General features: G+C 36.2%; 1 protein-coding gene across 1 annotated transcript in view; it reads right to left on the bottom strand.

Moving 5' to 3' along the window:
* Nucleotides 1-1,467: 1,467 nt before the first annotated feature.
* Nucleotides 1,468-27,994, bottom strand: part of LOC144975834 (uncharacterized) — a 42,716-nt gene continuing 16,189 nt past the window's right edge. Inside the window, exons 6-16 of the mRNA XM_078920024.1 lie at nucleotides 27,908-27,994; nucleotides 27,295-27,406; nucleotides 26,023-26,228; nucleotides 25,017-25,206; nucleotides 23,485-23,723; nucleotides 22,934-23,105; nucleotides 21,535-21,780; nucleotides 20,948-21,084; nucleotides 19,180-19,414; nucleotides 18,817-18,903; nucleotides 1,468-10,400 (exon numbers count right to left, since the gene is read on the bottom strand). The exon at nucleotides 27,908-27,994 is cut by the window's right edge and continues 43 nt beyond it. Coding sequence (XP_078776150.1) covers nucleotides 2,268-10,400; nucleotides 18,817-18,903; nucleotides 19,180-19,414; nucleotides 20,948-21,084; nucleotides 21,535-21,780; nucleotides 22,934-23,105; nucleotides 23,485-23,723; nucleotides 25,017-25,206; nucleotides 26,023-26,228; nucleotides 27,295-27,406; nucleotides 27,908-27,994 — 9,844 coding nt within the window. The 3' untranslated portion in view covers nucleotides 1,468-2,267. The remainder of the gene's footprint in view (nucleotides 10,401-18,816; nucleotides 18,904-19,179; nucleotides 19,415-20,947; nucleotides 21,085-21,534; nucleotides 21,781-22,933; nucleotides 23,106-23,484; nucleotides 23,724-25,016; nucleotides 25,207-26,022; nucleotides 26,229-27,294; nucleotides 27,407-27,907) is intronic.

A 27,994-nucleotide genomic window follows, 5' to 3' on the forward strand; every position in this document is an offset into this window, starting at 1 on the left:
CAAAATTGTAAGACAAAGTTATAAGGATTCATTGACATGACAAACTTATAGATAAACATAACAATAAATATCAAATTTACCAAGGCATTTTTATAGAATATGATTTTGATGTGATGAAGGCAGGTCTGTGATCATTTTAGGTAAAATGTATACAATGAAAAACAATAGATAGCGCTCGATATAATAACTAATACACGATAATGAAGATGAAATTATATAATAAGAGATTTGAAACATGGACGGAAAATTGAGAAAACCGGGATAAAGCCTATTATTTAAAACACTCTCTTTTACATAAATTTAAAACACTCTCTTTTACATAACACTAAATTTATATAACAATAGTTGGATATAATTGATAGAAAGATTGTACTTAAGACATTATATATCAAATGAAAAGTTTAAAAAAAAAAATACAAATAAATAAATCACAGCCATTTAATATATCAGCAAAGTGATTGGAGTCAACGAAATGTTTTTTAAGTTTGACATATTTTTTTATCAATGAGGCAAACATTTTTTGACCATATTTAAACATTTACTAGAAATTTGTAAAAATAGATTTGAAAGAAGAAATTATGATGACACCGTGCTGATATTATTTGATAAAAGTGTAACGGTACACTAGTTCTCTTTACGTCCATTACGTCGGTATATATAAATATATATATATTATATATATATATATATATATATATATATATATATATATATATATATATATATATATATATATATATATATATAATATATATATATATATATATATAATATATATATATATATATATATATAATGCCCTTACTTCGATTATCATATTACATTGATCAAACAAACAACTGCAAAATGTGATACATCAAAACATTGCAGTTCTGCATATCTCATGAACTGAAAAAAATAATACACCAATCATGTTTTAGTTCGAAATGTTCCAGTTTCGTTGCTGACGTGAATAATTGCAAAACCATTCATTGTTTGGTATTTTACTAAAGCGCTCTTAAAGAAATGTTTGTTGTTTTTTTTATTTTGACCAGAAAATTCATCTTTCAAATATCGATTGATTGAAATGACCATCATTTTGTCCAAAAATCTCAAATTTTTGACTTCACTGGAGTCTCTCTGGTAAGTCTCTCTTATAACTGTGACATAATGTTACTGCTTCAAACTTATTTGACCCACCGTGTCAATCGGTATTGTGTTGGAATTAATTAGATTTAAAAAATTTGACATTAAAGTCAACTGGATCAGACATCTTTTAGCTTTAAGAAACAAAAACTCATTTTCCTCAATGGCATTCGTAACTTAAATTTTATACTTGGACTTAAAATGCCATTTTAAGCTTGAGATTTGCACCGACACAACATCGCTCTGAGATAGTTGGTTAAATATAATTTCAAACAAAATTATATTTTACAACAAGGGTTGCTTGTTCCGAAGGCATGTTATATTATAAAAAGCAGACAGGGTTGTGTGATTCTGATTAAATAAATAAGTGGGTATAGAAAGAAAATATTAAACATTTCTTTTAGAATATAATTTAAACGAATGACAGCATAGTGCAACCTTTTACTTTCATTAATGTGGAATAGGGAAAATCGTGCATTACTGAAAAGTGCTGAAAGTTTATCAAGTGATATAATTTTCTAACATTCGCATTCAACCATTACAGTTTACAACCAATCCTAAAAAGTTATTCCACCAACAGTCAAAGGGTACATCAAAGTAATTTAATTCAGAGGTTTTTTTTTGATGAGAGTTTTTGTATCCATAGAATTCCCATAAAATTTCTTTGTGCACGCACTATGTGCTCATTTATCAAGTAATAGATGGCAGTTTTTTTTAATTGGAATGTCAGCAGATCTAGGATTGTCGATTTGTTAAAGAATCATTTTAGTTATGATAGCGTAAATTTCAAACCACGTTGGCAGGCAAACGTAATGATGCCACATAGGAACCATAACTATATGCATTGTGTGAATCATGTAAAATGAATAACAGTGCTTTTGTTTTGTTGGTCAATGTTTTTGTAAGTTTTATTTTAAAATGACCACATAATATGAGCTTCTACCCTGTTTTTTCTTTATCTGTAGTGCAAACAAACCAAACGATCAATGATTTTTTTGAAAAATGAATGGGGTTTTTTTTTCCATATTTTTCCCCAGGGATATTTCAAATAGCTCTGTTTATAACATGTATATTTTCAAAAAAAAATCGGTAGAAGATTATTTATGGAATAATCATAACATGCATCTAAACATTTAATAATTCTACAATTCTGTCTTTTTAGTCAATTTAGGTTGAATTTTGGCTCCTTGCTGCTGATTTGCTGATTTCTTGTGCTGCTGAAGGTTTTGTAATTTCAGTTGCTGCTGTTTTGCCATCAAAATTTGTTGTTGCTTGATCTGCTGTGGTGTTAACTTTTGACCCGTTTTTATGCCTTGAGGGATCGGTTTAGAAGCGGCTTGTCGTTGTGCTTTCTTTTTGGCAGCTTGTGCCATTGCAATTTTTGCCTCTACATTTTTAGGAATTTGTTTTTGTGCTTGTTGCTGTTGCTGTGTTTTCTTGACGCCAGTTTCTTTTTGAGCCATTTGCTTTTTTACATTGTTATGTACAACTCTAATTGGAACTTCTGGTATTTCATCACTGACTCTATCTTTACTATCACCCTTCTTGTCGTCGTCCTTCTTATCATCATCATCATCATCGTCGTCGTCGTCATCATCATCACCATCTTTACCATAGATGAAATTCTTTACTAATTCGAACAAATCCAATGTTTGCTCATGGGGTTTCTGTTCAACAATGGGCAACTTACGAAGATTTCCTGGCTTGTTGATGTTGTCAATGTCCTGTTCTAACGCGGCTTTCATCATCTTTTTCAAAACATTCTTTATTCTTAACCAAAATGTCGCATTTTCTCTCGCCAAATTCTTCTTTTTGAGCTTCTTAATAGGTTTATGCGGACAGCTTTCTTTGTTGCATTTACCCTTGTCTAGTTTATCAGGGACGCCATCGCCGTCGTCGTCCTTATCTTTGCTATCTGGAATTCCGTCGTTATCGTCATCATCATCCAAATAATCGGGTATTCCATCTCCATCAGAATCTTGGTCTTTGTCAGGAATGCCGTCTCCATCTCGATCAGGATCCATGTAATCAGGAATTCCATCTCCGTCTTGATCTTCCTCAATATCTGGAATTCCATCATTATCATCGTCGTCGTCTCTACAGTCGGGTATACCGTCTCCATCGGAGTCTGGCAGTTTATCAGGAATGCCATCGCCATCAGCATCATCATCTAGGTAATCTGGAATTCCATCTCCGTCAAAATCCTCTTTGTCATCTGGAATTCCATCACCATCGTCGTCATTATCTAAAAAATCTGGAATTCCATCATTATCATCATCATCATCTAGATAATCGGGAATTCCATCTCCATCCGTATCCACTTCCATGAAATCTGGAATTCCATTTCCATCCTTGTCCGTATCAATAGCATCTGGAATTCCATCATTATCGTCGTCATCGTCTAAATAATCGGGTATGCCATCGCCATCGGTATCATCCTCCTCATCGTCAGGAATTCCATCTCCATCAGCATCAAAATCTTCATCGTCAGGAATTCCATCATTGTCGTCATCGTCGTCTAAATAATCTGGAATTCCATCTCCGTCAGTATCGATCTCTTGATCATCGGGTATTCCATCACCATCGTCATCATCATCTTCATCATCGGGTATGCCATCGTTATCATCGTCATCGTCAATATAATCTGGAACACCATCTCCATCCGTATCAATTTCCTGATAATCTGGAATTTTATTTCTGTTGAGATCTAAGAGTTTCAGTTGGTCAGGAATTCCATCTCCATCTTTGTCGTCATCAAGGTTATCAGGGACACCATCACCGTCATCATCGTCGTCTAAATAATCAGGTATACCATCACCATCAGTGTCCTTCTCTATATGATCTGGAATTCCATTATTGTCATCATCATCATCAACATCATCTGGGATGCCATCGCCATCAGAATCAATCTCTTTGGAATCTGGAATTCCGTCACCATCGTCGTCGTCATCGAGGTGATCTGGGATGCCATCATTGTCGTCGTCATCATCTAGATAATCAGGAATTCCATCTCCATCAGTGTCAATTTCCTGGTAGTCAGGGATACCATCACCATCCTTATCGTCATCCAGATAATCTGGAATTCCATCGTTGTCATCGTCATCGTCCAAATAATCAGGAATCCCATCCCCATCAGTATCCACTTCTTTGGAATCCGGAATGCCATCATTGTTATCGTCGTCATCAAGGTGATCCGGGATACCATCGTTGTCGTCGTCATCATCTAAATGATCGGGGATGCCGTCGCCATCACTATCAATTTGGTATTTATCAGGAATACCGTCACCATCATCATCGATATCTAAATGATCTGGAATTCCATCTCCATCCGAGTCTTCTTGATCATCTGGAATTCCATCGCCATCGTCATCGTCATCCTGATCGTTAGGAATCCCATCACCATCAATGTCGTCATCAAGATAATCTGGAATCCCATCTCCGTCAGTGTCAATATCCAAATGATCAGGAATTCCATCATTATCATCGTCATCGTCTAAATGGTCCGGTATTCCATCACCGTCCGCATCTTCCTCCAAGTCCGGAATTCCATCTCCGTCATCGTCGTCATCTTGATCATTTGGAATTCCGTCACCGTCAATGTCGTCATCTAAATGATCTGGTATTCCATCTCCATCTGTATCAATGTCAAGATAATCTGGAATTCCATCACCATCATCATCGACATCTTTATCGTTGGGAATTCCATCACCGTCAACGTCATCATCTTCATCATTTGGAATTCCATCTCCATCTATGTCATCATCTAAATAGTTAGGAATTCCATCTCCATCAGTATCAATTTCCAAGTAGTCCGGAATTCCGTCATTATCGTCATCATCATCTAAATAATCAGGAATTCCATCTCCATCGGAGTCTTCTTCGTTGTCTGGAATTCCATCGCCATCGTCATCGTCATCCTGATCGTTAGGAACCCCATCGCCATCTATGTCATCATCCAAATAATCTGGAATTCCATCCCCATCCGTGTCAATGTCTAAATGATCAGGAATTCCATCATTATCATCATCATCGTCTAAATGGTCCGGTATTCCATCACCGTCCGCATCCTCCTCCAAGTCCGGAATTCCATCTCCGTCATCGTCGTCATCTTGATCATTTGGAATTCCGTCACCGTCAATGTCGTCATCTAAATGATCTGGTATTCCATCTCCATCTGTATCAATATCAAGGTAATCTGGAATTCCATCACCATCATCATCGATATCTTTATCGTTGGGAATTCCATCGCCGTCAACGTCGTCATCTTTATCATTTGGAATTCCATCTCCATTTATGTCATCATCTAAATAGTTAGGAATTCCATCTCCATCAGTGTCAATTTCCAAATAATCCGGAATTCCATCATTATCGTCATCATCATCCAAATAATCAGGAATACCATCTCCGTCAGAATCTTCCAAGTTGTCTGGAATTCCATCTCCGTCGTCATCATCATCCTTATCGTTCGGGATACCGTCACCATCAATATCATCGTCTAGGTGGTCGGGAATACCGTCACCATCAGTATCTTTTTCCAAGGTATCCGGAATTCCATCATTATCGTCATCATTATCGAGATGATCAGGAATACCGTCATTGTCATCATCATTGTCGAGATAATCTGGAACGCCATCTCCATCTTTATCGTCCTCTTGATCATCTGGAATTCCATCACCATCATCATCTTTATCGAGGTGATCGGGAATTCCATCATTATCGTCGTCATTATCCAGATGATCTGGTATGCCATCGCCATCATCGTCACCTTCTTCATCATCTGGAATTCCATCACCATCATCATCTTTATCTAAATGGTCTGGAATTCCATCATTATCATCGTCGTTATCGAGATGGTCTGGAACACCATCACCATCGGCATCACCTTCCTGGTCGTCTGGAATTCCATCACCATCATCGTCATGATCTAACACATCTGGTATACCGTCACCGTCTTCATCTTCTTTGTCATCTGGGATTCCATCACCATCATCATCATTATCTTTATCATCAGGAATACCGTCGTTATCATCATCATCGTCCAAATGATCTGGAATTCCATCCCCATCACTGTCTGCTTCCAAGGCATCTGGAATTCCATCACCATCATCATCTTCATCTAAATGGTCGGGAATTCCATCATTGTCATCATCATTATCTAAATGGTCTGGTACACCATCACCATCGTCATCACCTTCCTGGTCGTCTGGAATTCCATCACCATCATCATCTTTATCTAAATGGTCTGGAATTCCATCATTATCATCATCGTTATCTAAATGGTCTGGTACACCATCACCATCGTCATCACCTTCCTGGTCGTCTGGAATTCCATCACCATCATCATCCTTATCTAAATGGTCTGGAATTCCATCATTGTCATCATCGTTATCGAGATGGTCTGGAACACCATCACCATCGTCATCACCTTCTTCATCATCTGGAATTCCATCACCATCATCATCTTTATCTAGGTGATCGGGAATTCCATCATTATCGTCGTCATTATCCAGATGATCTGGTATGCCATCGCCATCATCGTCACCTTCTTCATCATCTGGAATTCCATCACCATCATCATCTTTATCTAAATGGTCTGGAATTCCATCATTATCATCATCGTTATCGAGATGGTCTGGAACACCATCACCATCGGCATCACCTTCCTGGTCGTCTGGAATTCCATCACCATCATCGTCATTATCTAACACATCTGGTATACCGTCACCGTCTTCATCTTCTTTGTCATCTGGGATTCCATCACCATCATCATCGTTATCTTTATCATCAGGAATACCGTCGTTATCATCATCATCGTCCAAATGATCTGGAATTCCATCCCCATCACTGTCTGCTTCCAAGGCATCTGGAATTCCATCACCATCATCATCTTCATCTAAATGGTCGGGAATTCCATCATTGTCATCATCCTTATCTAAGTGGTCTGGTACACCATCACCATCGTCATCACCTTCCTGGTCGTCTGGAATTCCATCACCATCATCATCCTTATCTAAATGGTCTGGAATTCCATCATTGTCATCATCGTTATCGAGATGGTCTGGAACACCATCACCATCGTCATCACCTTCTTCATCATCTGGAATTCCATCACCATCATCATCCTTATCTAAATGGTCTGGAATTCCGTCATTATCATCATCGTTATCGAGATGGTCTGGAACACTATCACCATCGTCATCACCTTCTTCGTCATCTGGAATTCCATCACCATCATCATCTTTATCTAGGTGATCGGGAATTCCATCATTATCGTCGTCATTATCCAGATGATCTGGTATGCCATCGCCATCATCGTCACCTTTTTCATCATCTGGAATTCCATCACCATCATCATCTTTATCTAAATGGTCTGGAATTCCATCATTATCATCATCGTTATCGAGATGGTCTGAAACACCATCACCATCGGCATCACGTTCCTGGTCGTCTGGAATTCCATCACCATCATCGTCATTATCTAACACATCTGGTATACCGTCACCGTCTTCATCTTCTTTGTCATCTGGGATTCCATCACCATCATCATCGTTATCATTATCATCAGGAATACCGTCGTTATCATCATCATCGTCCAAATGGTCTGGAATTCCATCCCCATCACTGTCTGCTTCCAAGGCATCTGGAATTCTATCACCATCATCATCTTCATCTAAATGGTCGGGAATTCCATCATTATCGTCGTCATTATCCAGATGATCTGGTCTGCCATCGCCATCATCGTCACCTTCTTCATCATCTGGAATTCCATCACCATCATCATCTTTATCTAAATGGTCTGGAATTCCATCATTATCATCATCGTTATCGAGATGATCTGGAACACCATCACCATCAGCATCACCTTCTTCATCATCTGGAATTCCATCACCATCATCGTCATTATCTAACACATCTGGTATACCATCCCCGTCTTCATCTTCTTTGTCATCTGGGATGCCATCACCATCATCATCGTTATCTTTATCATCAGGAATACCATCGTTATCATCATCATCATCCAAATGGTCTGGAATCCCATCCCCATCACTGTCTGCTTCCAAGGCATCTGGAATTCCATCACCATCATCATCTTCATCTAAATGGTCGGGAATTCCATCATTGTCATCATCATTATCTAAGTGGTCTGGTACACCATCACCATCGTCATCACCTTCCTGGTCGTCTGGAATTCCATCACCATCATCATCTTTATCTAAATGATCTGGAATTCCATCATTGTCATCATCATTATCTAAGTGGTCTGGTACACCATCACCATCGTCATCACCTTCCTGGTCGTCTGGAATTCCATCACCATCATCATCTTCATCTAAATGGTCGGGAATTCCATCATTGTCATCATCATTATCTAAGTGGTCTGGAACACCATCACCATCGTCATCACCTTCCTGGTCGTCTGGAATTCCATCACCATCATCATCTTTATCTAAATGGTCGGGAATTCCATCATTATCATCATCGTTATCTAAATGGTCAGGCACTCCATCACCATCGTCATCACCTTCTTGGTCGTCAGGTATACCGTCATTATCGTCGTCATCGTCTTTATGGTCGGGAATACCATCACCATCATCATCATTGTCCAAATAATCGGGCACCCCATCTCCGTCCGTGTCTTTCTCTTCTCTGTCTGGAATTCCATCTCCGTCATCATCAGCATCAAACTTATCCACGATACCATTACCATCAGAATCATCATCAGCGTCAGCAACACCATCACCATCGTCATCGTTATCCTCATGATCGGGGATACCGTCATTGTCGTCATCGGTATCTAAATGGTCAGGAATTCCATCTCCGTCACTGTCTGCTTCCAGAGAATCGGGCACGCCGTCACCATCATCGTCGTTATCTTCTACGTCCGGAATACCATCGCCATCTGAATCTTCCTTATCGTCGGGAATTCCATCATTATCATCGTCATCATCTTTATCGTCAGGAATACCGTCGTTATCGTCGTCATCGTCTAAATGATTTGGGATCCCGTCTCCGTCTCTATCCTGTTCTAGAAGGTCCGGGATACCGTCATTGTCATCGTCATTATCTATCACATCAGGAACACCGTCTCCGTCTTTGTCTTCTTTATGGTCAGGAATTCCATCGCCGTCATCATCATTATCTTCATCATCGGGAACGCCGTCGTTATCATCATCTTCATCGATGTGGTCTGGGATTCCATCACCGTCGCTATCGACCTCGTCGACGTCAGGTACACCATCACCGTCGTCATCGTGATCTTTGTCATCTGGGATGCCATCATTATCATCATCATTATCCAGATGGTCTGGCACGCCATCGCCATCTTCGTCATCTTCCTGGTCGTCGGGAATTCCGTCACCATCATCATCGTTATCTAAATGGTCCGGGATCCCATCATTATCGTCGTCATTATCTAATTGATCGGGTACACCGTCCCCATCATCGTCACCTTCTTCATCATCTGGAATCCCGTCACCGTCATCATCTTTATCAAGATGGTCTGGTATTCCATCATTATCATCATCTTTATCCAAATAATCGGGGACGCCATCACCATCATCGTCACCCTCATCGTCATCAGGAATTCCATCACCATCGTCGTCTTTATCCAAATGACCGGGAACACCATCGTTATCATCGTCATTATCGAGGTGATCTGGAACTCCGTCACCATCGTCATCACCTTCATCATCATCTGGAATTCCATCTCCATCGTCGTCATTGTCGAATTTATCGGGTACACCATCTCCATCCGTATCTTCTTCATCGTCTTCCACGCCATCGTTATCGTCGTCTTTGTCATCAAGATCAGGAATACCATCATTATCGTCGTCATTGTCCAAATGGTCAGGAATTCCATCTCCATCGCCATCTGCTTCCAACAAATCGGGTTCCTCGGGTCTAAAATGATCTACCTCAACTTCTTCATCGCCATCGTAGTCATCTTCAAGAACATCATCATGATGTTTTTCTTCCTTTTTATCATCATTTCTCTTTACATCTGGTGTATCTTCGAAATCATGTTCATCTGAAAAGTCTTTTTCTTCATCACTGCTGTCGTCAGTATCAATCTCGTCGTCGTTATCAATATCACTGTCATCATCGTCGTTATCAGTATCACTTTCATCATCGTCATCACCATCGTCGTCGTCATCATCATCATCACCGTTATTTTTCGATTTCCCCTTGCTTTTCGATTCCTTCGTAACAGATTTGCTATTGGTTTGAAGTGGTTCTGAAGACATCAATTTCCTATTGCAAAACTTGCAAGACTCCTGCGAAGAAAAGAGAAATAAAGGACAATTATTTTTGGATATGATTATTTTGGATCAAGGAAAACTGTTTTACGGAGTTTGTGACAACTTCAGTGTTGTTAAATCGAAAAATGATAGGATAGATTATGTAGGTTAAAAACGTATAGAGGATAGGTATAGAATTTTAATGCGTTGATGGGGTACAAGTAGATCCAGGAGCAATACGTTCTCTTTACTTCTGTAACGTGAGCTCGCTATGAAGTCCCACCCATACAACGACATTCGCTAAAATGGATACACGCACATACCAATAAAATACTGAATATTAGTAACAACTTAATTTGTAGGATATTATAGAGAGATTTTTTAAATGGGAAAAAATATAATCTCAGGCACAAAAATACGGCCAATTGAACTCTCAGCAAAAGATCCAAAAAGGTGCCAGGCAAAACCATATGCCTTTACTCCAGAACAAGGAAACGGTCTCCTCACAAGGGAAATCAAGGGTCCTAATCCACTTGTTGAATATCAAATGTGAGAATTGGGTAACCTCTGTAATGTAATGGTAGAACTTCTGACCAGTAATCAGGAGGACTAAAGTTTGATTCCCAGTCCAGGCAGGTTGATTTTCTGGATGGGTTTTGTCTCTCATTTTTCTTTCTTGCTTTGACTGGCACTGATATACGCACTTCTTCAGATGTTTATCTTACACCAGTGCCTGCTCCTTAATTTGTCATTTTGAAAATTTCAAAATAAAAATGGAGCTAATCTAATGTCGTCCTCGTCCTTTCGTGTTCATTGTTTGTTTTGTGATGCAAGCGAGGGTTTGTGAAGAATTAGGCATTAAATCGTCCCAACTATCGGCTAACCTCTGTGGTGTAATGGTAGCAAGTCTGACCGGTAATCAGGAGATATGAGGTTCCATTCCCAGTCGAGGCGGGCTGATTTTTTTGGGGGGTATTTTTTTCTTGTATATTTCTTTCTTGCTTTGACTGGCACTGGTACATGCGCACTTCTTCATATCTTTATCCTACCCCAGCGCCTGCTCCCTAATTTGTCATTTTGAAATTTTCAAAAACAAAAATGGAGCTACTCCGGCATTGTTTGTTTTGTTTTACTTCAAATGGTTTTACGCCGCTTGCGACACATTTAGGACATTTCAGCGCAAATAAAAAGGAAGAAAATTGGATTTTTAAGACTTCTAAATTTGCAATTGAAAGCCAACTAGAAAAATTAAAACAAAGGAGAATACAAATTCAACTAGGGAATATAAATAAATTCCAAGAACATACTCTACTTTCAATGCACTTAGTTTGAGATTATCTAAACGTTTCGTCCAGACACAAGCACAGGATCTCACCAAGAGGAATACACTCCAATGTTTATAAACCATTATTTAAATAAATATATAAACAAACAAGAAATAATAATAAAATTAAATTAAATATGAAAAAAAAACTAAGAAAAAGAAAAGAAACAATGCGTAACAGAGAGATGATTTACAAGGAAAAAACCACCTCCCAAAACCATACATGTGATTGATTCCCTCTCCGTTAAATCGGTTAAGCACGGGGGTTGTGTGTCAACCTTCCGTTTAACGTGTTTGACAATGAGGTAGGAGTACTTGCATTGAATCGATATCAGTTAGTGGTTTCCTTAATTATTTTGATTACAATGTCTGAAAATTTATATCAACCATTTTCACCTCTTAATATTGGCAATGAATTCCACGGTAAGTGAACGAATAAGATATTACGTGCAGAAATTATCTCTCCGTGCCATATTTGTTAAAAAATGATATTATGTTCACTTATCTTTTAAGTCTACAAGTGAGCCCAGTTTAACTTTAAAAACGACGTATATATCCAACATTTGGGGCTGTGTTTGTTTTTAAGAGTTTTCACATCGCTTGCGACACATTTAGGTCATATCAGCGTTGGTCAAAAGGAAGAAAATTCTAGAATTACAATTAAACCAAGAAAAAAGGTAAGACAAAGGGGACTTGTTTGTTGTTGTTTTTTTTTTTTGGGAAGGGGGGGGGGCGGGTGTTTAGCTTAGGATTTTACTTTTACGACACTTGCGACACATTTAGGTCATTTCAGCGCCGGTAAAAAGTAAGAAAATGGGATAGAGAAAAAAATTCTAGAACTACAAGTAAAGGTAGCCAAGAAAAAGAAAGACAAAGGGAACTGGTTCAAATAGGGAACATATGTAGATTCCAAGAGCAAACTATACTAAAACTTGGCCAAACTTAATTCGAAGGTGCCGCGATTTTAGTCCCGGACTTGCTTAGTCAGCTCACATGAAATCCGATTTTTTTCAAGACAGAGATAGAGACTAAGCGCTTGTCCGCGTTCATGAAAACGGCCCCACGTGTAGATTCCAAGAGCATACATCAGCATCAATGTTTGAGATTACTTAAAAGTCTCATCCAGCAGAGGATCCCACTAAGAGGAATATACTCAAATGGTTACAAGATATGTTCAAATCAAAACAAAACAAACAAAATAACAGACATGATTTACAAAGAAAAAAATATCGCCTCCAAAACTAACATTATACATTTGACTGTTTCTGTCTCAGTCTCAGCCAAGGGCCAGGACAAAATCAAGTAATCCCATTCCAAGACAAAGACAGAATGCAGCTCAGAAATCAGAAGTCGGGGGATATAAGACTCCGAAAGTGACCCCCTGCCTACCTTGGGAGTGGGAGGCCAAAAGATCCCAACTAGAATTGGGACTGTGAGAGGCTATTAGGTTTTGTCTCTGGCAGACGGAGTTGCATTCATCATTAGACCAGCTAAATGTGCAACAGAAATTTATAGTATCAGTACCAGATTAACAAAGTTGTGCAACTTTTCATATAAATGTTTTCTACTCCGAGATTATTGCTCATTCATTCTCGTTCTGCATCTTCAGGCCGAGGTTAACAATTTGATCTTTGTTTCCTCGATACTCCTAACAGTAAAGCAAACTGGTCTAGCATTCGAATAACATAAGATTGTATTTAAGTTTTTTTTCTTTTTTTTTTTTACACAGACCGCTCTGTAATCAGTCCTTCCATTAGAGGGCAGCCCCAAGGTATGGTTTCCTCGAACTTTTTTTTGCATGTCCCGAGGAGTTCGGGGAAACCGTGCTGGAATGTATAAAGCTCTTTGATGACATAGCATTTTGATGAATGAGCTTCATGTGCCATGTATCTGACCACGTCTGGAGGGAATCAAGATATTTCTGGAGTTCATGTGCATCTGTGCTACTATCTATTGTCTTGAAAAGAAGGTTATTGTCTACGAGCAGTTTAAGCCTTGTTTATGGAGATAATTTGTTTCCGATGTCATTGTCATTTATAAATATCAAGAAGCATAAAGGCCTAAGTACCGTTCCATGAAGTACTTCTGAAAGGACATTACATTTTCGTTTGAGTTTCTGTCAATGACAACAATGCGTTCGATTGCAAAACCAGTCCTTGAACTTTGGACCATTGTACAAGATTTTGCGGTTGTTGTTCCATATTCTCTGATTTGTTTCATTACCTCCCAATATTCTGAATTCCGCTTTGTTGTTTTTAAGAGTTTTACGGCGCTTGCAACATAATTGCAATTAAAGCACCCAAGAAAAGGTAAGACAAAAGGGAATTGGTTCAAATAGGAAAAACAGATGTAGATTCCAAGAGCACACGATCAAAGTACTTAGTTTGAGATAACCTAAAAGTCTCATCCAGACACAAGCACATGACTCCACTGAGAGGAATACACTCAAATGTTTACAAATCATATATAATACTTAAACAAAACATAATATAGTGCATAACAGAAAGATGATTTACAAGGAAAACAATATCTCTCAAAATTAACTATACATTCGACTGTTTCCCTCTCAGCCAGGGTCAGGACAAAACCAAGTATTCTCATTCCCAAGATAAAGACAGAAAGCAAATTCGAAAACATATAGGGGGATAGAAGACACAGTAAGTGCCTCCCTGTCCACTGTAGGAAGTCGGGAACCCCATCCAGATATTCCGCTTTGCTCGAGTTTTAATAGTAATCTTTTGTGTGGAACAGTGTCAAAAGCTTTTGAGAAGCCTAAGTAGCAGTATATCATTTGTCTAGTGATCTTGCAATTTCTTCTATTTATTGTATTGATTAGTTCCATTTTGCCCTCAGTAAAACATACAAAATTCTTATTATTCATTGTAAAACTCCATTTTAAGCATCTAAGTCGCATCGACAAAAGAGCGTTTTGAGGAGGTAGGTCACAAATATCTCCCACAGAAAAAAACAAAACATGTTTCAATCGCAGAACGGTCGGTCCACGGTCAGGGGTTGGTTAAGACCAAGCCATCTCACTATCGGACTACAACAGAAGACTGGGCAACACACTAGGGGGATAGAGGACCATCCTAGTCGCCACGGCAGACTAGGGTGGGGGGGGGGGGGGGTATAAAACAGAGCAATACGTGTCCCGTCATGACATTCTTTAGTGCCAGACATTTATGTAGCCCTAAATGAAGTGAAAAATAATTTTTTTTCATTGTGACAAATACTTTAACCTCTTCCCTTTCTAATTCTTTCAGTTGAAACTTTTAAGGTCATATAAATCAACTTTTAGAAGAAAAAAAAAAAAAAAAGAAAAAGTAAGAAAGGATAATAAGGCAATTAAAAAAAATAGGTTGATCTCATTATATGTGATATTATCAGGTCACAAGACCAAAGCAAAAAAAAAAAAAAAGTTTATGATTCAAAGTGTTTTCTAGAAGCTAAAATTTTATGACGTTTGATGAAAAGGCAATAAAAACTCACTGGTCATCCTTTGTTAGAATTTTGCTTCTTATTTATATTTGATTTAGCCCTTTTCTGTTTAACATGTTTTCACTATTTAAGACAAAGTAATTTTTTATTTGGAAAAAAAAAGTAATATATATATATTTAGGTAGCCAAATATTGCTTTATCATTGTTTTTTGTTGTTGTTGAGGTTATGCTTAGGATGGCTCGGTCTTTTCTTCATACCCGAAAAGTACCGAGTTCGAATACCCACTGCGCGGTGTGATTTCGAGCAAGTCACCTCAGCCTCGCTCAGTTTGTGACGCTGCACTGGGCTCAGTTTGTGACTGATGCCTGGGTTATTCTGATCTTCCCCCGGTAAAGACCCTAAAGACTAATCTCACCTATGGGATAAATAAAAGTATTTTTTAAAATTTTATTTATTTTAACACACTGACTGTATACATATAAAAACATCAACAAAAAAAGTGGTCAAAGAAAATGTATAAATCTGAAGAAAAAAAAGATATCAATCACAAGTGATCGAGAAGAACGAGTTGAAAGGGTCAGTGCCGAAACAAAATTATAAAGAAAATAGTGATAAGACTGGATTGCCCATCATCAATGCTACTCTGTACAGTGGACTATCAAGACCTATAATGTTAACAGCCATTTCCTTTCCTTTTTTACGTCATTGACATATGACATGAAAATCATTTTAAAATCCAACTATTTTCAGGTTTTGATTACCATTCTTGTGAAGTCGATGCAATCGTTGAAAAAACATAAAAAGCTGGAATGTATAATAAAAACTAAAGATGAATTTTTAATAAGACGAAACATGCAACAACAAGCCTGTTAGTTCAGTGTCCAAAAATAACAATTTTATTAAAAATTGGCATCCACATTTCAACAAGAGTAATAATAATTAATAAATATAAATAATGATAAATTTGACAGCTCGATAGCAATCCAACGTTTAATATCCCCAATATACACAAATTTAACAAAATTGTAACTGCTCTACCTCATTTCTCAAAATCAACCCACATTTATCAATCACCATTCATAATTTCTGACAGTTTCTCTCTAGGATTGTAGAGAAAACATTCAAATGCCCTGAATTGACAAGTTAACCACAGAACATACTTGAGATATGACCAGCATAACTTGAAATAACTCAAAGCAGACTCACTCCACGCATTCAAAGAATTCTACAATTGTTCATCTTTTAGGTGACACTATATTCATTACCTGACTTTCTAACCATCTCAAATTAAAACATCACAATCTTCCAAAAAAATACAAAACAAATGCATCAGCAGTTGCATAGCTACACTGTTCTCCCTGTGCAGAGTAAGTTGAACGGCCATGTTAAAACTGTTAAGTAAAATAATAAACTCATATCACCATCATTTAAAAAAAAAAAGGGTGTACAGGGGGGGAAAAAGTTTAAACCCCACAGAAATATCTCTTTTAACTTTTTGTGGCCTATATGAAAACTTTGCTGATTTTCTTTTTGCAAATATTCCATCTGACAGGCAAACTTATTGTAGGAGGAAGAATTGTATTATCTGTATTGGCAGCTATGCACTTGGTCCACCAGATTTAAGTAAAACAAAAATTGTGACAGTTCATTGGTCAAAAAACAATCAATCAAAAAAGTTGTGCTCAACTTAAAATAAACATGTGGATAATACCAAATATCCTAATAATCAACCCAAATTACGAAATCACTAAATGAGCATAACACATATCCCCTACAAAATCAAAATCAGTTGAGGTAACAATAGTCAAAATAAGATTTAAAGTGAAGTAGAAAAAAAACCTCTTGTAAAAATCATAAAGCTAACAGTGCTCAAAAAATAAGTCACTTTTCAACGAAATTCAACATGGCTGGAATTATTCTGGGGAAAATACTACTTCCAATAATATAGTATGCAATTAATCAAACCATTAGTGTTGAACTCTTCTTCACCTTACTGTTGTTTGTTTGCTACAGTTTAGAAGCAGTTGCAACACCAATCCATGACAATAGCACCTAACAAACACACATCATTCAACATACACAAAAAGAAATAGTAAAATAAATTCAAATTCAGGTGCATAAAATACGATACATTCACTGAGATGGTCAAAAAGCCAAATATGACATTTCACTCAAACACAATTAAATGGCGATGTGATTTGTGATGATCAATGAATGAACAGATGAAAGATATTTCTCAATATAAAACTGAGTTGTCATGTGTTTAAAAGACTAAAGGAATTGTGATAATAAATTGTGTGTCGTTTAGGGGTAAGAAAAATAAAGACAATGAAATGGTCAATTGAGGTGATTTTGTGTGTGTGTGTGTGTGTGTGTGATTAGTTGCTAGTATGACAATATTGACGATGGTAACGATGAAAATGGAAATGATGATGAAGATGGATAAGGATGAAAGTCTAGGCTGGATGGAGGCGGCATATCGCTGTTAGTATGTATGATGGCGTTCTACTATCACAACACCAGGGGTTACAATTCATCCTTGACGGGTTCTTCAGACTCCTAAAAGAAAGGGAAAAGAGGGGAAAAAAAACAAACAATGCAAGTCACTCAACAGTTCAGGAGGAGGGGGGTATGACAGAAGTAAAAAATACAAAGCCAGGGACCTATTATAAGAAAAAAATACTATTTTACTGCTTTTCTAACGAAAACCGCGTGAGAGAGAACGAGAATTTTAAAGGAATGCAGTTCCTGTGATGAACTGAGAGCATTCATTTTGTTTTGCTTTAAATACTCCTGCATTTTATTATTTTAAAGCAAGAAGGATATCTCAAACGGATTTAGAATGAAAAAAAAAAAAAAAATAAATAACAGGAAAAAAAAAAACAAGAGAAAGACATAAATGAGTGAATAACTAGCCAACCAAACGTTATTACCACAGCCTATTCACTATTCAATGGAATAACGCTAAAATTACCAGAGATTTTATTCATCACTTCATATCTATACTTCATTCAATGACTAAAAGACAAATTAATACTTTTATTTTTATTTTTGTTCATTCTGTCTATAAGTTTTGTTTTTGACATCACAAATGGAATCTTACAGTGTAATCATGCATTCAAGATTAATGATAACTTAAGGATGCAAGCTTTAGTTTTCACAAGAAAAACGGACTCAAGCAGGAGTTTATCAGTGACACATTGTAGAAAGGTGAACAGAAATAATATTTTAGGTGATTTCACAATTTTTAAAAGAGAAGAAGAAAAAATGAATTAATTATACATATATAAAAATAAACAAATATGTGAAAGCTTAAATTGATTTTTAAAAATTTATCATATAAAGCAAATCAATAATACTTTTATAGCACTAAAATCAATGAGAGATGAGAAAGTCTACAACGAGCAAACTGCAACACCATGCACAGCAAAAATCAAGTTTTTATTTTTTAAAATTAATTATAAACAGTGTAATCATGGGAAGATAGTAGACTGTAAAAGACAAGTTTCGTTTAACAGAAACCCAGTAGCCCTCAAATATTTGTTTCACACCTATAAGATATCAGTTTCTTTTTTTAAAATTGTATATCATCATCATTTCAAAAACTCAATCACATTCCATCACACTTGTTGACTGCTTGATTTCTTCATTTAGACAAAACTGAAACTTGAAATTTGTTTACACTTACCTCAGATTCATCCCCCTCAGCTTGCACTTCCTCTGGAGTTTCATCAACAGTTTCAGCAGCTTCTTCCTCTTCTGGCTCTTCATCGACCTGCAAAAAAAAAGGGGGGACAAAAATGTGAGACTACTTTGAAAACACTAGTGATATCCACTTTTCTATTTAAAAAAAAAGTTTTCTATGTTAATGTCACAACGTGCAAACTCAGTGGGGAAAAATTGTATTCTGAACCATATCATTTTGGTAAAGACTAAATGTAACTTATTTTTGAAAGACTAACAGCTTATTTTCAGGCCATATCTAGGTGGAAAATGGTGGGTAATTAAGGAGAAAGAGATATTAACAAAAAAACAAACCCAAACATTTTACCTTCTCATCCACTGGGATATCTAGGCTGAGACGCAACATCTTCTCTACACGCTCAGCAAATCCAGCGGAATCAGGTACACTATAACCAGATCGTAGAGTGGCAGTCTCAAACATGACCATGGCCAGATCCTTGGCTGTAACCTCCTCTTTGTCAGCCTCAATACGTGCCTTCAATTCCTTGATGAGAGGGTGCCTGGGGTTGATCTCTAGGGTCTTCTTCTGGCTGGCGTAGAACCTGTTTGATGTAAAGAATGCTGGTTAATTCACCATTATAATGATTGCTCCAATTTTTAGTAAAGGGCATTGACCAATCATCTGGTTAATCTTGTCCATTTTTATTTGTACCCTCTGTAATGAAATATATTCTAAGATGGACAGTTGTAAAGATTCGTCAGAGCCCATTTGTAATGCAAAAACCTTCTACTTTGTTTTTAGAGTTTTTAAGGCAATTGCGACACTATAAAGTCATTTCTGCACTGGAACACTATAAAGTCATTTCTGCACTGGACTGGGTTCAAGCTAAATAACAACCAAATGAAGGGCCATTAATATATAGGGGATAGAAAAGATATGTTTGTTGTTTGTTTGGGTTTTTTTAAGGTTTTATGACGCTTCAGACAAATTAAGGTCATTTCAGCACCAGTTTAAAGGAAGAAAATGGGATAATCAAAAAATTTTAGATTTACAATTAACAGAACCTGAACCTGAGAGAAAGGAAGAAAAAAGGGGACTTGTTCAAAAAGAGAACAAAAGTAGATTCCAAGAGCAAACTATCCAAGTGCACAGTCTGAGATGACCTTAAAGTCTTTTTTTTTGTTTGTTGCTTTAGGTCTCTTCCAACACAATTGAGGTTATATGAGAGACCGCTGAAACAAAAAAACAAGCAATCTAACAAAAATAGTACAAATGTAAATCAAAATCATAACCTAAAGATATCATAAGCTAAATTATAAATAACCAAGAACAAACAGGCAGAAGATTTACAGAAAAAAAAAAATCCCCTGTCAAAAATACAATCACAAACCAAAGAAGCAGGATAGGCTAGTAAAGAGAAGAAGAAACGACATCACTATCGGATCGTATACCCATGCGAACATCATAGGTATATGATTCAAGGGTGATGCTCCCATCCAACCACCCGCACCTTAAAGTCTCATCCAGACACAAGCACAGGACTCCACAGAGAGCAATACATTCAAATGTTTTAAAACGTATTCAAAATAAACAATATAACAGTACATAACATTTTTTTTTAATTATCATCTCTCAAAACTATAACAAAACTATACATTTGACTGTTTCCCTCTCAGCAAGGACTCCAACTTGGGCCGAGTCAAAACTAAGTAATCTCATTTCAAGTCAAAGACAAAAAGCAACCTGGAAAACAGATACACGAGAATAGAAGACACAGCAAGTTAACTCCCTGCTGAATATGAGAAGTCCAAAATAAACACCCAGATAGAAGAGATAGAAATGCTGCAAACTGGAGGGCCAACATACCCCGCCAAAGGGGTAATTCCACCCACAGAAAAGCTTCTCACATCATCTATTTAAAGGTTATCTTTTTTTATACCATGATGTATTTAAAATTATTTTAATAACTAAACCAAAAAACAAAAATATATACTCAAATTAATCTTTAACAAACTATAAAATACAAAAGCACTAAACGACCATATTTAGAGAAACTAGATAAAACTCCAGCTCAATAGGTCATATGGCTATAAAAGATGAGTGATAAAAGAGATAAATAAAATCTGTAACATACTGTTGTGAGGCATCTCCTTGTTTGGCATAAGCCTGTGACTTCATGATCCTCTCCATGTTACCAGACCATCCATACTGGCTAGCAACCAAGGCACAGGGGGAAGTGGTCAGACGCTCTGAGATGGTCGCCTTCTCAATCTGAGAATGTTAATTTTAAGTTAATTATACTAATCTACAGAAGTACAGTTTAAAACCCATAAATATAGCTTCTTTTGAAGATTCAAACAAGCAATGGGTGTAGGAAAGTTTTTTGATGATGAAATATTTTAATATATCAACCAACAATTAGGTAAATTTTAAACAATTATGAAAAATTATTTCAACTACATGTCCAACGGGGTCTCTAAATTTCGATTTGCTGACCTATATACAATCAAATATCAAACTATTAACTGTTAAATTGGTGCTTGAGAATGCTGTCAGACCAAAAATAAAAAATAAAAAAATCAGGTAAAACAACAAATGTACAATTCAATAATTATATTAAAAAAATAAGTGATTCAAAATTAACTGATAAAATATGGTCAAGATATTAAAAAATAAAATAAAATCAGAACCCAGATTTAAGCTTTATCTAAAATACCCTACCTTATCCTTGAGGGCATTTTCCTTGAGCCAGTCAGTCAAGGGCTGGAATTCCTTCTCCAAGGCTTCCTTCCTCTCTTTAGCTTTCTCAGAAGTATCAAGAGACAGACCTTCTTTGGCAATGTTCTGGAACTTCTTGCCTTCGAATTCTGGCAAGGCTTGTATGCAGTACTCATCCACAGGTTCAACAAGGTAAAGGACCTCATAATTCTTTTTCAAAAGCCGTTCAACAAATGGAGATTTCTCGACCTAATTGAAACAGAGATAAAAGATTTGTGAGCGAAAATTATTTGGAGAAGTTTGAAAATGTTTGGGGGGGGGGGGGGGGGGGGGGGGGGGGGGGAAGCGACGCTAAAAATAATGGATTTTGACCCAGTTTGCTAAAATTAGATTTTGGTGGGATGTTGTTATGTGACCATTTGTCTCGATAAAAAATTGCATGAGAATTTCATCTTCAGTTTTTTTCTTCTCAAAATAATGTATTTTGTGACCCATAGTATGGTTAAATCCTGCCCATTGTTAGTTTCAGTGGACTGATTTCATGAAAGAATATCAAATAATCTTTATAACTAAGTAAAGACAAAAACATATCAATGTAAAGTAAAAACTCTCCTCTATCTTCAACAACCAATCACTTTGTTCATAATTATGTCATGTGGTCACAATCCAATCAGAGAGCGAGAGGAGAGTTTTTACCTAAACTCGTTTACTTTTGACTTTTAAATGCGTTTTTCTCAAAACTGCAATTTTCGTCACTAAAAACCTATCTCCTCCCTCAGTTTTCAACCAATCTTCTTCAAACTTTCTACAAATGAGTGTCATTCAAATACGCAGGTCCTCTAGGAGTCGGATTTAAAAAAAAAAAATCTGAGTAATTTTGAAATTGTGTAACTTTTTTCAAGGGGAAAATCGAGTAATAACTTTTAACTTAATCTTTAAAGTTTCTAATTTAAAAATTAAAAATCGGGCTTCTAGAGCCTCTTTATTTTCCTTTTTTCTACCTCTGGCCAAAATATTATGGAAATGGGTTGATAAACAAAAAGTCTTTTGATTTTTTAAGATTTGTTGTATATTTTCCAATATGGTGTCGTTTCCATTGCAACGGGCAACTTTATTCGAAAAATATTATATGCAATCATCCTTCCCAAACATATACGTTATGACTGTGCATATAAGTTTTGGATAATTCATCAAATAAAAAAAAATGACCCTTTAGTGTCGCTCTCCCCCTTAAAGAAAGAATAATAAGAATGACAGGGACTGAAACCCTAGGTTTTGTGTTTTAGTTCGGCTAAAGTAGTAGGACAAACAGCTACTACAAATTCTAATTCCAGATCGCAAATTCTTCTGTTATTTGATATGCAAAAGGTTTATCAAAATAGACAAGTTTAAACATAAGTACCTCAGCTCGGCTGGTTCCTGCGATAAAATAGATGGCATCCTGCTTTTCTTTCATTCTCTCCATGTATTCAGCCAGACTGGTCTGCTCAGTGTCGGAATTGGAAGAGTAGAATCTCAACAGTTTGGCCAGACGGGTACGGTTGGATGTGTCTTCAATCACACCCAATTTGATGCTGAAAACAAATATTGAAACAGAACATTAGCATCTCATTTAAGCAAAATTAAAATGGAAGATAAATGAAAATCTACTCTGCAGCGAATGACTGGGTTATTACAGTCTTCCCTTGGAATAGACCCTAAAAACAAATTTCCCCATTGAGGATAAATAAAGATAATTCGATTAATTTACAGTAAGTACTTTTTTTTTAATTTAAAAAGAACTGCCGAAATTGCACTAAAAGGATATGTTTTTACTTCTTGCAGTAATAATGAAAAGCATTAACTCTACATAAAATACCCACTAATCAAAGCCACACCATTAATTTACCAGAGACATGAGTACAACTCTGAAGAAAAGAAAAAAAAAAAACAACAAAAAAAGCCATTGCTCACTTGGTGCTGTACTCCTTCCAGAAATCGTTATATTGCTCTTTGCCGATCTTCTTAATCATGTCCAATGTTTTACGGACCAGCTTCTTCTTGATGACTTTCAACAATTTGTGTTGCTGGAGGGTTTCACGAGATACATTGAGAGGGAGGTCATCAGAGTCTACAATTCCATTGACAAAGCTCAGGTACTTGGGCATCATGTCTTCAAAGTCATCAGTGATAAACACACGACGGACATACATCTATGGAATTGAAAAAAAAAACAAAAAAACGTCTTTATTGTTTTGGATAGCTCAACATTTTTCTGCCTTAATAAACATGGCATCTGGTCAAATGACTAAAATGACTCAAAATCTTAATCAGGGTGCTGTTGTTTGTTGTTTTTAAGGGTTTTACGGCGATTGCAACACATTAAGGTCATATCAGCGTCAGTAAAAAGGAAGAATATGGGATAGCAAAAAGTTCTAGAGCTAAAATTAAAGCATCCAAGAATAAGGCAGACAAAGGGGAATTGGTTCAAATAGGGAACAGATGTATTCCAAGAGCACACTATCAGTGTATAAACTATAGTTTGAGATCACCTAAAAGTCTCATCCAGACACAAGCATAGGTCCCTACTAAGAGGAATCCACTCAAATGTTTACAAATCATATATAATACATAAACAAAACATAACAGAAAGATGATTTACAAGGAAAAAAATATCATCTCCCAAAACTAACTATACATTTGACTGTTTCCCTCTCAGCCAGGACATGTTTTTGTTTTTAAGGATTTTACGGCGCTTGCAACACATTTAGGTTATATCAGCGCCAGTAAAAAGGAAGAAAATGGGATAGTAAAAAGTTCTAGAATTACAATTAAAGCACCCAAGAAAAAGTAAGACAAAGGGGAATTGAGAACAAATAGGGATCAGATGTAGATTCCAAGAGCATACCACCAATGTACTTAGTTTGAAATCACCTACAAGTCTCATCCAGACACAAGCACAAAATCCAACAAAGAGGAACACACTCAAATGCTTACATTATACATTCAAAATAAAAATAATACATAACAGAGAGATGATTTACAAGGAAAAAAATATCATCTCCCAAAACAATAACTATGCATTTGACTGTTTCCCTCCCAGCTAGGATTCCGGCCAGTGCCAGGACAAAACCAAGTAATCTCATTCCGAGACAAAGACAGAAAGCATGTTGGATAACAGATATAAGGGGATAGAAGACACAGTATGTACCTCCCTGCCCGCTATGGGAGGTCAGGATCCCCACCCAGTCAGCCAGGACAAAACCAAGTATCTCATTCCAAGACAAAGACAGAAAGCATGTTGGAAAACAGGGGGATAATCAAGGTGCATTCTTACAATAAGCTATTAAACCTAAAAAAAAAAAAAAAAAAAAAACAACTTTAAACTTAAATCTTTATTTTTTAAATTTATTTTACAATTCCTTTTATTCTTCTAAAATTTGTCACATATTCAAACTTAATTTGATAGATTTTATTTCTATCCCTTAAGCATCTTTCATCCTCACCTTGATGTGGTCGACTTTCTTTCCATAGTTAGAGAATGAGTCGTGTGGGGCAAATTTAGGAATGTAAAGAATAGATTTAAAGGTCACTTCTCCCTCAGCCGTGAAATGGATCTTGGACAAGGGCTCACTGCTGCCTTTAGAGATGCTCTTGAAGAAATCATTGTATTCTTCATCGGTAACTTCAGATGGTCTGGAGATTAAATGATAGTTTTTAGGGTTTAAAAAAATTGTGTATACAATATGTTAAGGACACATGCGACGTCAACCACGTCAATCTGGTATAATGTCGGAGTTTTGTGTCAAAACTCACTCTCCACAATGGAGTTTAATTCAAACCCAAATTTATAAAAGTTGGACATAAAATTCAATTGAAAACAGCAGGTTCACCCCAACACAATTAACATTTTGAGACGGCTGGTCATAGATTAATGCCTAGGATTAAAATTTATCACACAACACATCTCATATTTAGATTTAATCAATGGTTCCCTCTTCAGGCAGAGTCACATTGAAAACATGTCAAAAAGGACAAATTTAAAGAAAGAATACATGCATCTCGATATAACCCCACAATAATTCAAAATTTCATATCATATCAAATAAATGCTGGCAGTTTTTTTTTGTTTGTTGCTTTAGGTCTCTTCCAACACAATTGAGGTTATATGAGAGACCGCTGAAACAAAAAAACAAGCAATCTAACAAAAATAGTACAAATGTAAATCAAAATCATAACCTAAAGATATCATAAATAGACTGCATTCCAAACACAAACCACCAAATGATTTACTAAGCTCATCAGGAATTGTACTCTTCCGATGGAACCACATGACCATAAAAGAACCTATTTAGTTTATGGCAACAATGACCCAAACAATTTAGCAGTATGGTTGCAACTGATTTAACTTTTATAAGTCTCAGATCAAGAATGTATCTAATTAATAAGGGGTTTTATGATAGGAGTGAAATTCACAAAACAACAACAAAATAATTTTTTTTAAAAACATACTTGCGGGTCCAGATGGGTTTAACACTATTCATGAGTTCCCAGTCCCAGACAGTCTTCTTCACCTTCTTAGTTTTTGGTTTATCAGCATCTTCACTCTCTTCCTCCACTTTGCCATCATCATCTTCCTCAGTCTCCTCTTTTGTTTTTCCGTCTTTGTCCACCTCAACTGCCTCATCCTCCTCAACAGGCTCTTCAATTTCCTCCTCCTAAAAGTAATAGTAATAATAATAATAATAATAATAATAATAATAATAATAATAATAATAATAATAATAATAATAATAATATTGTTTGTTTTGTTTTTAAGGGTTTTACGGCGCTTGCAACACATTTAGGTTATATCAGCGCCAGTAAAAAGGAAGAAAATGGAATAGTAAAAAGTTCTAGAATTACAATTAAAGCACCCAAGAGAAAGGAAGACAAAGGGGAACTGGGAACAAATAGGGATCAGATGTAGATTCCAAGAGTATACCACCAATGTACTTAGTTTGAGATCACCTATAAGTCTCATCCGGACACAAGCACAAAATCCAACAAAGAGGAGTACACTCAAATGCTTACAGTATACATTTAAAATAACAAACATAATAATACATAACAGAGAGATGATTTACAAGGAAAAGAAAATCATCTCCCAAAACAATAACTATGCATTTGACTGTTTCCCTCCCAGCTAGGATTCCGGCCAATGCCAGGACAAAACCAAGTAATCTCATTCCGAGACAAAGACAGAAAGCAAATTGGAAAACAGATATAGGGGGATAGAAGACACAGTAAGTGCCACCCTGCCCACTATGGGAGGCCAGGATCCCCACCCAGAATAATAATAATAATAATAATAATAATAATAATAATAATAATAATAATAATAATAATAAGTTATAATTTGATGCTTATAATGATGATGATGATAACAACAACAATATAATTATAACCCGTTTAAAAAATATCTTCACCACTTTCCCTCTTAAATTTTGGTTTTAAAATCCGACACGAAAAATAAACTTTTTAATCAAATTTGGCTCCATTTGGTCATTTTAAAAAAGTGTATATACCAATTAAACAGTATAGGTTTTAGAACTTATTAAACAGACTGAAATCAGATTTTGTGAACTAAGAATCTCTGAAATCTTCAAACAACATATCACTGAAATGGCTGAAATAAACTTTAATCTATGCAAAATGAATTACTGTCCTCTAACACAACACAAGCTAGCATTTTACTTTAGTTAATTCCAACTATAATTAATAATTAAATTTAGCATAATTCACCTTGCTAGCCCACATGTAGATATTGAAGTTGATGAACTGGCTGTATTTCTTGACGAGATCTCTCAAAGTGTTCGCTTCAAGGTAATCACCAGCCTCTTCTTTGAGTTTCAGACTGAAATGGAAAAAATACAAAGACACTGTCAATATTATCATTATGAATGAAAAAAAATGAATAATAATACATAATAAATAATCTAAATAATGGCACAATAATAATAATAATAATAATAATAATAATGGTATATATTTATAGTGCGCCAAACATCCCTTCATCATACCTAAGAAAAATCCTACATTCTTAATTACTCAACTTTTATATCTATGATAACAAGAGAATTAAGACAAAATGTTTGATAAATGAATTGATGGGACCAGGTATAATAAATAACATGTAAGTAAAGAATAAAAAATCTAATCACAAATGAATTACAATATTCCACATTTCGAGACAAAATCAACCAATTTTGTGATTCTTAATTTTGCAGCTTTTTACACAACTCATATCATGATTAAAATTGTAATTGCATCATAAAAATTAAGGGGAAAAAATAGAGTGAAAAACACAAGAATTAAGCAATGACAATTGTTAAGATTCCGAATTAGAGTATCGTACCTGACCGTGGTTCCCCGTCCAAGAGTGTTTCCACGAGGATCCTTAACAACACTGAAACTGTCTGCATCAGATTCCCAGATGTACTGA

The sequence above is a fragment of the Berghia stephanieae genome, chromosome 6, assembly GCF_034508935.2.
Source record: "Berghia stephanieae isolate SIO BIC M18660-M18661 chromosome 6, UCSD_Bste_1.3, whole genome shotgun sequence".
NCBI lineage: Eukaryota > Metazoa > Mollusca > Gastropoda > Nudibranchia > Aeolidiidae > Berghia > Berghia stephanieae.